Source organism: Aspergillus tanneri (genome assembly GCF_003426965.1).
Source record: "Aspergillus tanneri strain NIH1004 chromosome Unknown AapTan_1_pilon_pilon_pilon, whole genome shotgun sequence".
Classification (NCBI taxonomy): Eukaryota; Fungi; Ascomycota; class Eurotiomycetes; order Eurotiales; family Aspergillaceae; genus Aspergillus; species Aspergillus tanneri.
The window spans coordinates 3,914,697-3,930,173 of record NW_022984628.1 but is presented as its reverse complement, the minus strand read 5'-3'; the positions used below and the strand labels follow the sequence as shown (position 1 = coordinate 3,930,173).

General features: G+C 49.7%; 6 protein-coding genes across 6 annotated transcripts; 3 read left to right on the top strand and 3 right to left on the bottom strand.

The window, feature by feature from the left end:
- Positions 1-570: 570 nt before the first annotated feature.
- atg15 (triglyceride lipase ATG15) lies at positions 571-2,617 on the bottom strand (the record flags this gene model as incomplete). Its single annotated transcript, XM_033567964.1, has 2 exons — positions 571-2,361; positions 2,453-2,617. 2 exons carry the CDS (start codon positions 2,615-2,617, stop codon positions 571-573), a joined length of 1,956 nt encoding a protein of 651 aa, XP_033429959.1.
- A 496-nt stretch (positions 2,618-3,113) lies between these two features.
- On the top strand, positions 3,114-5,299 carry ATNIH1004_003284 (VPS9 domain-containing protein; the record flags this gene model as incomplete). Its single annotated transcript, XM_033567963.1, has 2 exons — positions 3,114-3,385; positions 3,460-5,299. 2 exons carry the CDS (start codon positions 3,114-3,116, stop codon positions 5,297-5,299), a joined length of 2,112 nt encoding a protein of 703 aa, XP_033429958.1.
- Positions 5,300-5,815: 516 nt separating this feature from the next.
- On the bottom strand, positions 5,816-7,288 carry ATNIH1004_003283 (uncharacterized protein; the record flags this gene model as incomplete). Its single annotated transcript, XM_033567962.1, has 1 exon — positions 5,816-7,288. The coding sequence occupies one exon, from the start codon at positions 7,286-7,288 to the stop codon at positions 5,816-5,818; it is 1,473 nt and encodes a 490-aa protein (XP_033429957.1).
- A 516-nt stretch (positions 7,289-7,804) lies between these two features.
- Positions 7,805-9,112, bottom strand: ATNIH1004_003282 (uncharacterized protein; the record flags this gene model as incomplete). The annotated part of the gene is made up of 1 exon (XM_033567961.1): positions 7,805-9,112. One exon carries the CDS (start codon positions 9,110-9,112, stop codon positions 7,805-7,807), a length of 1,308 nt encoding a protein of 435 aa, XP_033429956.1.
- A 1,836-nt stretch (positions 9,113-10,948) lies between these two features.
- On the top strand, positions 10,949-13,596 carry ATNIH1004_003281 (RING-H2 finger protein; the record flags this gene model as incomplete). Its single annotated transcript, XM_033567960.1, has 3 exons — positions 10,949-13,102; positions 13,156-13,431; positions 13,489-13,596. 3 exons carry the CDS (start codon positions 10,949-10,951, stop codon positions 13,594-13,596), a joined length of 2,538 nt encoding a protein of 845 aa, XP_033429955.1.
- Positions 13,597-14,352: 756 nt separating this feature from the next.
- On the top strand, positions 14,353-15,172 carry ATNIH1004_003280 (phosphoribosylglycinamide formyltransferase; the record flags this gene model as incomplete). The annotated part of the gene is made up of 2 exons (XM_033567959.1): positions 14,353-14,763; positions 14,930-15,172. The coding sequence occupies 2 exons, from the start codon at positions 14,353-14,355 to the stop codon at positions 15,170-15,172; spliced, it is 654 nt and encodes a 217-aa protein (XP_033429954.1).
- Positions 15,173-15,477: the final 305 nt, after the last annotated feature.

Sequence of the window (15,477 nt, the reverse complement as noted above, 5' to 3'; positions counted from 1 at the left end):
TGCACATTAGCTATAGCCGATACGTTTTTGTAGAACATCATTCATCGTCGACACAGGACTAGGGTTGCGCACTCCAGTCGAGAATAAGTTGGCGAAATGAATTTCCGCAGTTGAGCAGTAATAACAAAATTGTAGAGATAGATTCTCGATTGATATTGAAGCAAAGGATTCGGTGAATGGGTAATTGCTTAACTAGCTGCCCTATTCACAAATATAACTATCCAAATATAGTGCAGCAGTTCAAGAGGGACTAACGTGACTCAAGAAAACTGCAAAAAGAGGACAGGGTGGAAAAAGAGCCAACCAGGAAATACAGTGTCCAAAAACGCCCGGAAAAGGAAGAATCACGCTCGCTTAAAAAATAAATATATTGCTAATGGTTCGTAGAAGGTCATATCGGTTCTAATGCAAATGGTCAGCTGGATAGGATATATAAAAGCTCCGGTTAGTCTGCTCTTCCGGAGGGGAGGTTTCTAGTAACCTCCGGTCTGTCACTGTAGGATGAAAATCCAATTCTAAGAAGTAGACGCCGGGGAGCGTCAGATGCACAAAAGTTTGTCTATGCAGTGCTTATGGCGGTGGTGTGGTGGTGGGATTAGTGTTCACAGCTGATGTGTCCCAACAGCCCCAGAAAATTCCTGGAGTCTCGCAAGTAGAAGTTAGGATAGGTAGAGGCGTCGTGAAAGAAATCGTCGAACTGGTGGGATCACGGCAGCCGAACCAGCCAAACCAGCCAGGGCTTTTACATGAGGTAGATAGTGAGGTAGATAACGCGGTCCTGGTTGGCATCGTGGTTGTAATTGTAGGTGCAGGTGATGGTGTTGCGCTTGTAGTCGTCGCCGGATCCTTGCATCCAAGCCACCCAGGTGTCTTACAGGTTGACGTCGAAGTAGCGGCAGCGGTGGAAGTCGGTCCTGTGGTAGTAATGCTCTTATCATTGCAACCAAACCAACCAGGTGTTTCGCACGTCGACGTCGACGTCGACGTGGGAGTGGGAGTGGGAGTGGGAGTGGGAGTGGCAGTGGAAGTGGCAGTAGCGCTGGTGGTGGTGGTTTCGTCCAAGCAGCCCCACCAGCCGGGTGTTTTGCACGTAGATGTCGAAGTCGATGTACTACTCGTCGTGGATATCGTTGAGCTTTTAGTAGTGGTGGTAGTAGTCTCTGAGCCATTACTGTGGAAGAACTTCCACAACTCACAGTCGTAGCATTCCTCCTCAGGTGCGCAAGCTGGTACGTCATCGTAAGCCTTTACTACATCTGAGATAACGGCTTTGATCCGGTGAGTTCCAAGTCCCACGCGCCAACCTTTATCGCCTACGGTATCGTAGACGCACATCTGGCCGGTGTGGCACGCGGACTCCATGGCATAACCGCCCCATGTACAAGCCGAACCAACCCCATTGCAGGTCCCCATATATACCGGGTCCGCAGTGTGTCCAAAATGATAAGCTCCAGTATAACGCCGCAATTGTGGAAGTCTCGGATCATGACCAGGAGGGCTTGGGAGACCTAAGCGGGCTGCTGGAAGAGCTTCAGGGACAGCCTCAAAAGTGACAGCAGGCAATCCATATGTCAACCCCAGTAAACTGGTCATGGCACCTCCCAGTGAATGACCAGTCAACCAAATGTTTGCATCGGGGTAGATTTCCGTGACGTTAGAATAGAGATCAAGCGCTGCACGGTAATAGCGGGTTTCATCAAGCATAGCCTCGACAATACAAGTCAAGTTCGCCGTATATGCAGATTTCTGGCAGTCACATACTTGGCGCCAGAGGTACGAGCCACCCTGTCCACAACAGCAACTGAAAAACAGGTTGTCGTTGACTTTATCATTCGTAGTCGTTCCCGCACCATCGAAGAGAGCAGGCGAGGTACCCTTGAGAGATATCACAACAGTACTGTTGCTCTTATCCGCATAGATGTGGCCCCTGAGACCATCTCCTCCCCAGCCAAAGCTAGATGAGTAATTAAAAGAGCCATGGACATCCTGCCAGTCCTCGCTACCCGGCTCCTCGATGTAATCATTTGCAGTCATCTTTGCAAAAGTAAGAACAGTTCTCTTTTTGGTGACATCTGGACCGGGTAACGTATCCATGACCCACGCCGACGGTGACAAGGCAATTGCGAATCCGCTGGATCGTGCGGCCGTCAAATGCTCTTCGATAATCATTGGTCGACGATCGACAAGTCGTTGGATAGTAACTGGTTGCGATGAAGCAATTAAAGGCTCGTCTATCGTAACGGGCTCCTTCTTGAGTCCATCCTCAGACAGAACCCAAAGGCGGGTATCCGGCTTAATGTCAAGCCGCTTGTGGAGATCGGGATGTTCATATGTACCGCGGTGAAAGAGGTGCCGAAGCGTCTGTATTCCCATTGTTAGAAATAAGAATCGCATGATCAGTGAGTGCCAAACTTGCAAATTCATATGTATTTGAATGAGACGGTTTTCCTACTAGAGGAATCTGGGGACCAAGGAAGGGCAACGACTGTCGAGATCCGAAGTATACAGGCCGGGAGGCGGTGGCGACAGTCGAAAGGAGAGTAACACACAGGAGAAGGTTCAGAGCCCCAAACCCGGGTAAATAGCGCTTCTTCGTCCGCTTCTGACAACATTCCATAGTGATATGAAGATGATCAAGGATGCTGGGGATGAGACAAGAGTGGGCGAGAGTCTGGCCCTGGGTTATCAGCTGGCTGGATGACTTATCGGGGCGGTGACACAATGCGGAGGAGCGCGCACGTGATGGCCGAGACGCGTGACGATGACGGGCGATGCGGCGCTGCGATCTCATGGACCTCTAGTTGGGGCTTTCGAAGGCACTTGGTTAGCCACAATGCGTGGGCTTGTCAAATAACAACGTGTGAGCTTCCCTATTCCTTGATATCCTGTTCATTTAATGGGTCGGAGGCCCTGAGATTATTCACTCGGATCCTCCGTATCTAACTCTTATATCTGCGTTCCTCGATCTGCGTCGGCCGATAGCTGAACTACGACACGAACTGACTTGCAATCTGATCAGGTGCAAGATTGTTTCATCGGAGGTTATGTCTTCAGTTGTCCCGGTATATGGCTCTAAGAAGCCGCGGTTACATTCTGCTCGCTCATTCCCCAGGATGGATGCATCGGACGTAAGCCCTTTCGCTCGCTCGAGAGCCAAAACGGTCCAGTCCGTGGCAATAACAGAGACGGTCGATTCCGATGCACTTCCTCTGTCGATGGATGAAGAAGATCAGGACTCGGGTCCAGACTTGTTTGAGATAACAGGGTCGTCAGAGGCAGCGCCAGGTGAAGAAAGGGAACAGGATGAGGAGGTCTCCGTGCTGTCACGGGGTATTAAGGGACAGCCGGAAGAGCTGCCTATTGAGTTGATCAGCTTGACTGAGCGGTAGGGTGGATCCATATGCACCCTCCCTTCCCTTCTTGAGACCTGGTTAACATTTCTAACACCTCTCCGGCAAGATTTGTGAACTCCCTGAGCGCCAAAGTACATTCCTCCCCTCCCACAGTAGAGAAGATATCCAACCTTTACCAAGACTTCTATGTCAAAGCGGAGTCTCATATAGCTACGCATATATCTGCTCTCGCTTCTCGAATCAACCGTGATCCTTCGCCGCAAGCTCCCATTCAAGCCCCCCGCGGAAGTGCACAGTCGAAGTTGAACAACAAAGGAGCCGAAAGTGTTGTGCCCAGTCGGCAGATGTTAACGGCTTCAGAAGTTGCAGAAAAAAGACAAGCACGAAAACTTCTCGCCTCTAAGCGCATCGCTCTGGAAGAAGCTGTAGAACGGCGAGCATGTGAGAGTATCTATGGTAAACTCTGGAGACATAAAAGCACCCTCGACGAAGTACGGGATGAGAAATTACGCTCGAAAACAGCGGCTTTACTCCTAATTGGAATCAATCTAAAAGACCTTGGAGTGGATGTCGATATGACTACTATCGGCGAAGAAAGACAAAAAGAAGTAGATGAGGGTCTTTCCCTTGCCCGTGATTGTCTCGCTAAGATGAATGAGGAGAAATTTCCTCTAGGAAAGCTCCATCACCTTGCGGCCAGCCACAAGGCAATCGTTGATGTTTTGACCAAACTGCTGCCCTCGTCTTCCTCCGCTGATGAGATTCTACCTACCTTGATCTATACACTTGTCACATGCCCACCAGAGGGTATCAACGTCATAAGCAACCTCTTCTTCATACAACGATTCCGGTCGTCTAGTAAGATTGACGGCGAAACCGCGTACTGCTTGACTAATCTTGAAGCGGCAATCAGCTTCCTAGAAAATGTCGAACTATCCGAACTTCGCTCGGAGGATCTACCCGAAAGAGCATCCCTTGACGGTCCACCGTCCCTTGAAGCGATTGAGCCTCTTCCCATCAGAACTGAGGCTCCTGTTTCCTCCGTTACAACCGGCGCTTCTGGTGAATTCTCAAACCCAACTAGCAAGGAAGATCCCTCCAACACTCTTCCCAGACCTCAACAGTCTGTGACAGCCCAACAACGTCTGAACAATCTATTCCAACCACCCTCAAAAGTCCTCGAGGCAGCTAATGACGCTGTACGCAACACCGCTGACCAGGGCCTAAAAAATATCGGTGCAACACTTGATAGCAGTTTTAATTTTCTCTTCGGTCGCCTCAAAGAGCTGCAATCAAGCCAGCCTCCTGGCAAAGAAGGCAGCAATCCTGTCTTGCCAAAAACATTAGCTGAAGCTCGACTTCTAGTTACCTCACCGGATTCTACCGAAAGCAACTCAGGTGACGACAATACCTTGCAGACTCCGATTCCCACGGATCGGCATTCACTGAGGCGTATGAGTTCAAAAGACGCTTTCTTAGGATTAGTTACGGGGCAAAGGACCCCGCGTGACCGAAGCGTGGACAGCGCTAGGACTCAAGGCAGCTCCAAAAGAACCGGCCCCGGTGTAGATTCTACGAAGAATGAGCCATCACCTGGCTTCTCTCAAGGATCCACTGCATCTCTACCTCCTACACCTTTAGAGTCCATGCGGAACTTCGGGAACACACTCAACCCGCTCAATCATATTCCAGGGATGATCAGAAGCTTTGGACGTCCGGGGCCTGACGGACCTGGGGGACTTTCAGTGCCTTCAGAGAAGACGAGAACAGTATCGGCCTCACGCGAGGCCCCTTCTGCTAGCCCTGGGAAGATTGACCCTCCGATCCAGCGCTTTCTCGAGACTCAAAACGTCAACGATCTGACGATTAGAGACGTATCCACATTGCTTGAGGATTATAAACGAATTGCTGCATTGTTTTTAAAGCAGGACTCCAATTCTAAATGAGTAGTGACCTCTTACTACATATTTCTGGCATTCACGAGTTCCTGATTTCTTCTAGGCATCTGGTGTTTCGAGGTAATAGTGTTGCGAATCACGGCTACCGCAGATCGCCCATCTTGCTAGGGGGCGTTTATTCCGTACTTGAACTCCGCATTAGACATGCTTGGGCGCAATGACTAGGAAGCATTGGTTGTAGCGAATACACACGATTCATACTGGCATTCAATCTAGGACGTAGACGTAGACATGATAAGGTGATAGTAGATGGTAATTCGCCCAGTGCTTTAATCTAACAACTGTAGCTACCACAGCAGGCAAATCCCATGGCATAGTGGACATAGAAACAAGATCATCGCACATAAAAATCCTAATGAAATGCGAATTCACCCCATTGAAAACAATACACAGATAAGTGATATAGAAATAACAAAATACTACCCCCTACCAGCCTGCCCAGATCACCGGGATCGGAAGGCATTGCAACGCAGCAAGCTGAACCGGACATATCCTGAACTTCATTCATGGAGTCTGAGCACGAAGCACCTCGGCACCACCTGTTCTCATATCATCAAGCTTTTTATTCAGTTCGGAGGCTTGTTCTTCGACTGCCTCGTGTCTTCTTTTTATTTCTGCTTCATAAATAGCGGCGGTTTTGCGCCGTGCACGACGAAGTTCCTTCATCTGGTTGAGCATCTTGCTGAATTCCTCTATCATCAGGTCGCCGCATTCTTCCCATTCTTCCAGTGTCAGATTCGAGAAATAATTGTGGCGTTCTTCCTCGGAAATATCCATAAGATATGACATCTTATCCTCTGGGATCTGTGATTCCGAGGTGGCGGCGGTAGCCGCAGCAGCTGGAGTGTGGTCAAACGGTTCTGCTTGAAGCTCGGAAAATGACTTCTGGCGTAGAACCTCTGGTGGATAATCAGGCTCGAGGTGTCGCTTTCTCTGCAGGGCTGAATCCGGACTTATCCTTCTGACGGAGTCGTGTCTAGAGAAAGGATCGTTGACTGCATCCTCGTCGAGGGCATCAAGATTGGTGACATCAAACCGGTTCATTGACTGCATGCTACCACGTCGTCCATAGTCAAAAGAAAATACGCCTTCATCATCGCCAGTCTCCTCTGGGTTGGTGCCCGACACGCCTGGTTTCTGACTCGGCTGTGGTCGGGGGCCGGAGGCAGAACGAGTGGGAGTCAAGTCCAACTGGTCAAGGAGGGACGGCTTCGGTGGGCTAAATCTTGTCCTCGGTGTTGCACTCTTACTATGAGGAAGGGTGATTTTCCTAGGTCCGCTGATAGGCACTGCTGGGTTTGTACCTCTGATGTCAGAGGCTGACGGGGCGAAAGCAGCGGGTTTCACTGGCTGGTCATGGACTGGACTGGTGGTCTTGGGATACGTTTTTCGACTAGCGCTCCAGAAGTTCTGTAGGCGCTTGCTCAGCGGCACTTCAGCTCCGCGCCGTTTGGGTGAGTGATTTGTTTTCGTGTTATCAGAATCGTCGTCATCTCCCGCCATCGAGCTTAATTGGCTTCCATCCTCCATATCTTCTGAATCAAAGCCAGCCGTTTTCAAGGCTTTGTCCCCGAGATTTTCATACCATTTGGAATTGTAGGAACGGCGCGACTGACGGAATTTATGCAGAGGTTTGAGTTCAGCACTATAGTGCTGAGTATTTGCGGCAAGTGAGAATTGGTACGGAACATCATCACCGCCCATGACGCTTGTCGCAGCAACAGTAGAGTCATCGATACCTTCCACATCAGTGTCGAACATATCCTTCTGCACAGCATTCTCAGCAGGCGTATGTTGTCCCTGGTGCTCTGGTTGTCTACTGGTTGACGGAGGGACCGGCGCTAATAAATTCATTGCGGGAACCTCAACCCTTGCTTGCTCGGCCAAGTCCTGCCGTGATTGGTGATTTGGAGCATCCTTCATGGGATGTCGAAGCTGAACAGCTTCCTTGGACTGTACATAGTCTCCCACTCCCATCGTGGACTGAATCGGTCAACGTGAGGAAGGTAGGGGAAACCCAAAGACGATAAGGTCACACAACCAATGGGGTTTCATAGGTCCAGTTTGCAATTCTTTTCACATGAGAGACTCCCTGCCTACTGCAACGGTCTCGCCATTCATGGTTATGGTTGTTGCGGAAAATGGGTTCTGGAAGTGGCCCAAATGGCACGCACGGGTACTTTGAAGACACGCGAGGCTGCCACGAGGTCACGTGTGACAGCCAGTCTATATGGCAGCTCTATCAAATAGGAAAGTTGTGGATATGCTGCATCTTATTGATACCAGATACTAGCTGGAGCTTGTTGTTGTCAAGGGTTATATGTGGGAATAATCTCAGCCGTTCAAGACCCTACCTACAAAACTAAGGTCTATGCATGTATCCAGCAAATCCATGCCTTCAAGCATTAGAATATATTTTTGACTTTACAAATTCTGCCATAAGTTTTATTTGCCGGAGATTATATACAGATAGAAATACGCTGCCACGCAGTGTCACCCAAAAGTAACATCATCGTCATCACCAATATGAAGTTCCTCGAACGTGGAAGCCACTCCCTTGCCACGCTGCTTTGCTTTCTCGAAGAATTCCTCCGATTTTTGTATCTCACTCTGCCTTTTGTCTGCCGCTAGTCTCTGCTCTCGTCTCATTTGAATAGAGTCTTCTGTGGACTCAGCGTTGTTATCTTCGTCGTACTCATCGCTTTCTGGATAGGGCAGAGAAGACATAAACAAATCTCCAATCCAAAGCGAGACCATGCCTCTCAGTTCGAGTAAGTCGGGAGAATCGGAGTACGGGGGAGACATAAGGATCTCGTCCATTCTGGCCGCAATCTTCTGTGCTTCATCTAATTCGATCTTTCTTGCTTCTGCAATGAGAACCTGAGTCCTCTTCCTGGAGCCATGAGGACCTTCAAAATCCGATGCATCATCTTCATCCTCCGATGCTTCTGATGGCTCATCATGTCTATTCCAAATATTTTGACGGGAAACACGGCTCTCCTCGTGCGTGACATATACCCAAAGTCCAAACATGGCTGGATAGAAATGTAAAGAACTTAAAGCGTCTGGCGCAGATTTCCGAAACGGGTGTTGAATAATAAGTCTCTCGTAGTATTGCTTCGCATCTTCGAGGCCTCTCCGTGTAAAGTAGATCTTGGATGGATCTTTCCTCTGAATTTCTTCGTCGTCTCTGGCAGCACCAGAAGCAATGTCGGATATTTGGCGGTCCCGTCGGAGCAGTATTTCAGCCCCGATGCCCCATCTTCCTTCAGTGCGCACATCAAGTGGGATGCCCCGGTATTCCTCACGAAGAATCAATCCCCATGCTCTACCAGCACGGATGTAGTCCCTCTTAAGAAGACAGCGATGCAAGATGGACGAGAGGACGGCGAAGTGCTGTACTCGGATGTTGCCTTGATGAGCCGCAGACTGTGGAGGGTACATGGGAAGGGACATCAGAGACAACTCTTTCAAGGTTTCATCCCGTCCTTGTCTGGTCGAGGGCCCCTCATTGGCCGGGGCATGAGGAAAGTTTCCCCCCGGGAGTTCTTCGTCGAAGGAAAGACCAGCAACACGATACTGGTGAGCTTCGTCTGGCGACAATGTAAGAGAGGGACCAGGAGGCACTCCCTCTGATGCAGCATCGGTTGTTTCACCTTCGGTATCATTTTCGCCATCTCCCCAATCATCAAGATCCTTTTTCCGCTTTTTGCGTTCATAGCGAGCAACGCGGACACTAATGGGTTGTTGCCATGACGGAAGTGGGAGTGAGAAACTTGATGCTGAAGGAACAGAGTCCATAGAGCAAGCACTCTGCTGTCAAGAAGCAGGTTGCAGCCTATCCTTCAGGGACAAGAAGCCAATAACCATGGAGGCTGGTGGTTAAGGATAGCTGCATGCGTCTAGTTTTTGGGCGATTGGTATTTTTTTTTTTTGACCTTTCCTCGCTGCCTTCGTATTTTTTTTCTCGGCGCTAGAGCACAGATTGACGTCAATTAAACGATGCGCATGGTATTTTTTGGCATGCCAAATCACCCCGGAGCATCAGAGGACGAACTCAAAAAAAGAAAAAAAAAAAAAAGATGAAAGAAGAAAGATCCCAAGGCAAGGTCGAAAGTTCAGACCCGAAGGCATCCAGGCATCTCTAGCGGATACCTTAGGCTACGGGGCCACCCTCAGCCCCACCATGCCGTTCCCGACAATGTACCTGTTTTGTAACAGGAGGGCGTCAGTACCAGTAGCCATCAGTTTCTATTAGTCGCTAACGTAGGTACTTCACTTAGTAGCAGTACTAGCGTGGTACATTCATAGCCAGACGAAAGGCATATCAACTCCGTGGAAGCTAATCATATATTTTAATTAAAGCAGTTATGGAAAGCCTTACAGTTATCGCTTTTCAGTTTTTTAAAAAAAAAAAAGAAAAAAAAAAACTCTCCGGGCCTGGGGTTCGAACCCTGAACCATGGCCCCGGAAGGGCCCAGGTGGAATTTCCACCTGGGTGTCAATCGTCAACTTGGAATTTTTGACTAGCCAGCTCCAAAATTGACTTGTGGCCGTCACCTTCAGAATAGAGTAAAAAGAGGGCCGTTCCCAAGGTCTGCGTTATGAAATAATGAAACACTCGACATTGAAAACCGTCCATTTACGGCCAATCAGCCTGCGCCCAGCGAATGTCAGGCGGCAAGTGAAGAACTCCCTAAACGGGCCAAGGTTAGTCCTAATGGGGCCTAAGGTAAGCAGACCACACCCAGAAAGACTACCCCGTTGTGTCCGTTATCATCCACCGTCATCGCCGCCTTCCTATTCCTGCGGCCTCTTCTTCTCCCTCCATATACTAGGTGGTTTTCCATCGCCTTCCGTCCATCTGTTGCGGAATCACTGTTACTCACTGGCTTGACCTTCCCACCTGGTTGTCGTGGGGTTGCCTCCCCGGAAGACAGTCGAATCAGCCACCACCTCCTCCGTCATCATTGCTGTGACCATTAGCACCTGCCGTCTGGTTCCCTTAGATCAACTGCTTTCCCATCTTAAGATTTATGTTCTTTAAACTTTGTTGGTTTCTACATTTCTCTCACCGCACAGAGCCTTCTGCAGCAACCCTTGGCCTCAAACCATCGACCGACACCTTGTTTTAGCTGACCGGTCTGAGAAAGGGCTACAGCCCTGGGCTTCTCTTCCCAACACCCACCGACGCGGGAATTTCGACTTCTTGGAGTATCCAAGGAGGTCTATATTGGACGCTGGAGTTTATCTAGACTGTCGAATGGTATGCTTCCTCCGATCCTGTTATAGTGTATAGCTGTCTCAGTCTTCGCTGTTTGAGACTGGTTCTAAGTGGGAAGGTTGTCTATCGTGTTTGCCTATCTTCTCTTCGCTCTCTCTCAGATTATTTTTTTTTTTTTTTTTTTTTTTTTTTAATAAATTTTGCACATTTTCAACTCCCCTCCTTGTTTTTTAAACACTTCGTATTCGCCTTTTTTGATTCACCTTTTGTCTTCAAGTCTGCGTTTTCCCCAATCAATTGCGCTCATTATTCGTCTTACTAATGCTGGGTCTACTTTAGTCATCTAGTTGTCGATGGCAATAGGCGGTCTTTAAACACCCTTTCCGTCGTCCCGATCCTCCATTCTTGTTACTATGGGACAGTCCTCTTCTACGCAAAGAAATTATCGTCACGATACTCGTCTAGAACACATTTTATCTCTCCAGGCAGCCCGTCCGGTCAACAGTGATGCGGACATGAATAGAGGACCGAATAACGAGCAGACTGGTGATTTTGGGTCCCAGCCAGGACCCGAAATAAATAACGACAGCCTCCAAGCCTCTCCCGCGGGCCAGGGGAGCTGGTCAGGAGAGTCATCATGGCAACCGACATTTTCTTCCGAAGGACAACCAGCAACCTCAATACGTATGGCAAGCATCCAGGAGGAGAACGGGTCACAATATGAGTCGAACCAGCGAGAATACCGATCAGCAATCTTTGCTCGCATGGCTGCGAGAAGACAATCGACCATGTCTAGGCTGGGTTCCAGGATTTTACCCAATTCCGTCATTCGTGGGCTCCTCAGCAGTGAAGAAGAAACGCCTGCCGAGGGCCAGGCCCATCGACATGGGATCGTATCGCGATCACTCCCAAGATCTGAAGTTACTCACAATAGTAGCCGCTTCAGCCCTTTCAGTTCACTTGGTTCAAGGGGGATTTCTAGACGACGTTCGATTCGGGGGCCGTATTTCATCCCGCGCAGCGACCCGGGCTTAATTCCTGATACGACTCACCCCTCTACCTATTTTGACTCTACTACAGCCCAGGTACCGGAAGCTTCTAGGGGATCTTGGCGTCGAAGTGCTCGGTTACACCGTGTGAGGAATTCACTGTCAACCCCGATTACCCAAATGTTCGGCCAGGCATCTTCGAGTATGTCCGACGATACCACGGGAAATGTACAGCAACCCCTTATGGGCTCGATGCCCTCGATGCCCAACGGATCTCTCAGCCCTTTTCTCCCGCACCCAGGGCCAATGGATGTCCGTATGGATTTCGATGAGCCGCATGAACTTGATTCCGTGGAGCCTGCTGTGGGGGCAAGTCGCCCGACATCTCCCATGTCGTCGCAGTCGGCCCAAGGATCGTCAAGCTTACACCAATTCCCGGGCCTATTGCGAGCCAGATCATCGAGAGTTTTGCGACGGGAAGAACAAACGCCTCTGTCGCGTGTCCTTCAGCTGGCTGCCGCTGCCATTGCTGCACAGCTGTCCGGTACGACTGGCCCAGTTATGCCTAATATCCAAGCCCTTGGTAATGACGGCTTGGACGGTTCCTTGGAGAACTTCATACAAAGCCTTCAAAATGCAACATCGTCACAGGCGGCACCGAACGATACGCCAAATCCCTCTGGGGACAATGGGCCGGCCACTCCTGTCAATTTCTTGCGCGTTTTCCGATTTGCCAACTCAGATGGTTCCGGGTCTATTAGCACGCCGAATCGTTCCACCACGGATCTAGATAATACAGGCAGAGGTGCAGATGGAATGGACATTGAAAATCCCGTGGACGGACCCGAGGGACGCACTGTTACCCTGGTTGTGGTGGGAGTGCGGTCTGTTCCATCGGGGAACGGTCCCGGCAGCGACCAACCGACCAACGGCGGGCCTGGCCTAGATGCTTTGCTTCGCCTGCCATTCCTGTCGCCAGGAAGCCTCTCGCGCGACCAAGACAGAAGTCCAGGTCTCCTATCACGCGGAGAAGGACGGCCAAGATTTTCGTCCAGTCGACATCCCACCGGGGGTTCCAGCACACTCTCCAACAGTGACGCACAGCAGGGGCTTCAAAGCCCAGCGCGGAGATTGTCTGATACTGGAAACCGTGTTCCCGTATCTTCCGATCCACCTACGCTCTCAGACAGTCCTCCAGGCCCTCATCCTCCTCCTTCGACGCCCGCTGACCCGGGACTGTCAGCTGTGTCATCGGGGGCCTCAACCCCGAGCCGGAGACCATCAGCTGCGTCAATGTTGCCTCCAAATGTCCTACCACAACGTGATGAGAACCGAACAATGCAGCCTACAGTTGAAGCCGGCGAAGGCACTCCGTTCAACGTTTCTCATCAGCGACACAGAAGTGATTCCGAATATGCTCGCCACCGTGATCTGGGTTCTGGTGCTGTTAGACGCAACGGTGTTGTCGAGCCAGACAATGCCCCACCACCTGCCGGCAGAAGCTGGCTGATATACGTCGTTGGGACCAATCTTTCAGAGAACCATCCTGCTTTTGCAACCCCCAGCCTCTTCACCGATGTAAGATCGACTCCTCTCTGTATCTGTAATTTCCAGCTGACTCTACTTGGCAGAACCCGACGTATGAAGACATGATTCTACTCTCATCTCTACTGGGCCCCGTGAAGCCCCCGGTTGCGACCCAGGAAGATCTCAGCTCCGCTGGTGGATTGTTCCGTCTCGTGGAGTATGGTGGCACGCTCATCGCGGAGTCTGTGGATGGTGCTGGCACCATCCAGGTACCAGACGGTGACCGCTGCTTGATTTGCCTTAGCGACTACGAAGCTGCGGAGGAGCTCCGGCAACTGACCAAATGCAGGCATGCGTTCCACCGAGACTGCATAGACCAAGTTAGTTCGACACTCCCGGATATGTATATTAGGAGACTGAGCTAATATGTTCGATAGTGGTTGACAACGGGTCGCAATTCTTGCCCCCTCTGTCGGGGCCAAGGCGTTGTTGACGCGTCAAATGGAGAGCCCACTCCAAATGCACAGAGCTCAACTGCTGCTTGACCAACTCGACTCTTTCTTCTCTCTGCCGGTTTCTCTATTTGTCTTCAAAGACCTTTCCCTACTATTCATTTTAATCGCTCTAAATCGCCTGGAGATTAGCATGAAGCGTTTATTTAGTAGCCTAACGAATATGCCTCATTCCACTTCCCTTCTCATGGATATCCAATGCAGCATTCCTTTTTTCTCTTTTCTTTTTCTTTTGTTTCGTCATAGCACCCCAGTTTTGGTTGTTGGCGGCGGGCTTCCGGTTTGCATTTTCGATGGAGGGAAGGAAGGACACTCGATGGTTCGTGGCACAACCAAGCTGTATTTCGGTGACCAAGATGCCTTCGCATGCGATTGTATGGGGTTCATTTACTTAATTTTCTATGTGATATATCTTATTGGATATTGAATTCATCCTCCCTCCCATGTATCTACCTAGGTATCTCGAGTACTCGACTTTAATTAACTATAGATGCCCCGCATCTCCGCGCCGCTGACTCAGCCACCGCGCTTCTGCCCCTCCGATAGCCAGCAGTGGGAGTATCATTTACGACGAAAGCTAAAGACTTGTCTTCTAAATTTAGGTGGTTTAATCATCCAAGCTTCTTCTATTTATTGTCTGTTACTGTCTTTAGGAATACTTCCCTTGTACGCGCACCGCGATTGATCTGACGGCGCAACCGGGCAAATTTTTCGAGCCCACTGTGGCATTCTTCCTGCGACGTCATATTTTTGACTCCTCCCCTTTTGATTCCCCAGTTCTATAACGCAATGGAGACGCCCATCCGCATTACCGTTCTGATATCCGGCAATGGATCCAATCTTCAAGCGGTGATTGACAAGGCCAGCGCCGGCCAGCTGGCCGCGACCATCGTCCGAGTCATCTCGAATCGCAAAGATGCCTACGGCCTCGAGCGAGCAAGAAAAGCAGACATCCCTACACAATATCACAATCTCGTCAAATATAAGAAGCAGTATCCTTCGACCCCCGAAGGAGTTCAGGAGGCACGAGAAGCCTACGACGCAGAATTGGCGAGACTCGTCCTCGCCGATAGCCCGGATTTGGTCGCTTGCTTGGGTTTTATGCATGTGCTTTCATCGAAGTTTTTAGAGCCTTTGGAGACGGCAAAGGTTAAAATTATTAACCTTCATCCTGCTTTGCCGGGGGCTTTTAATGGAGCTGTAAGTTTTTTTTTTCCTTTCTCATTGTGTGTTTTTTAGTGCGTGTGGTTGTATCATAAACCTACTGTTATCATTACTGTCTGGACGGGAGGAGAAAGTCTATGTGATTTAAGTTTTGTTGAGAGACTGCGTTGGATGATGAGGTCGAGATACTTATTGTTGTCAGAATGCAATCGAGCGGGCTCACGCTGCCTGGCTGAAGGGCCTGATCGACAAAACAGGCGTGATGATCCACAACGTGATCTCAGAGGTTGATATGGGCAAACCAATTCTAGTGCGAGAAATTCCATTTGTAAAGGGAGAGGATGAAGATCTCCATAAGTTTGAACAGAAGGTTCATGAGATTGAATGGGGTGTCGTAATTGAGGGCGTGCAGCTCTCGATCAAGGAACTGAGGGAAGGAAAGTAATAACGTTATTTTAAAGGCTACTCCGGGAACAAGGCAGACTTGGATGACGATTTTACGATGTTAAAATATAGGGATTGGGATCATGATTAGAGATGGAAGGTATGGCTGGTTTACTTGCAGGGCAATTAAGAGGGTTGTCTTGATAGGAGCTAATCAGTGGGCAGGCATCATAGGACAATGCAATAAATAAATATATAAAAAGAGAGAGAGACCGAAAGAAAAGCGTGGTTGATTATCCACATGCATCAACTCGTAAATTGTTTTGAAGGGAAATGACCTATTCTGCGCAGTGCGGAGTGTTCGCT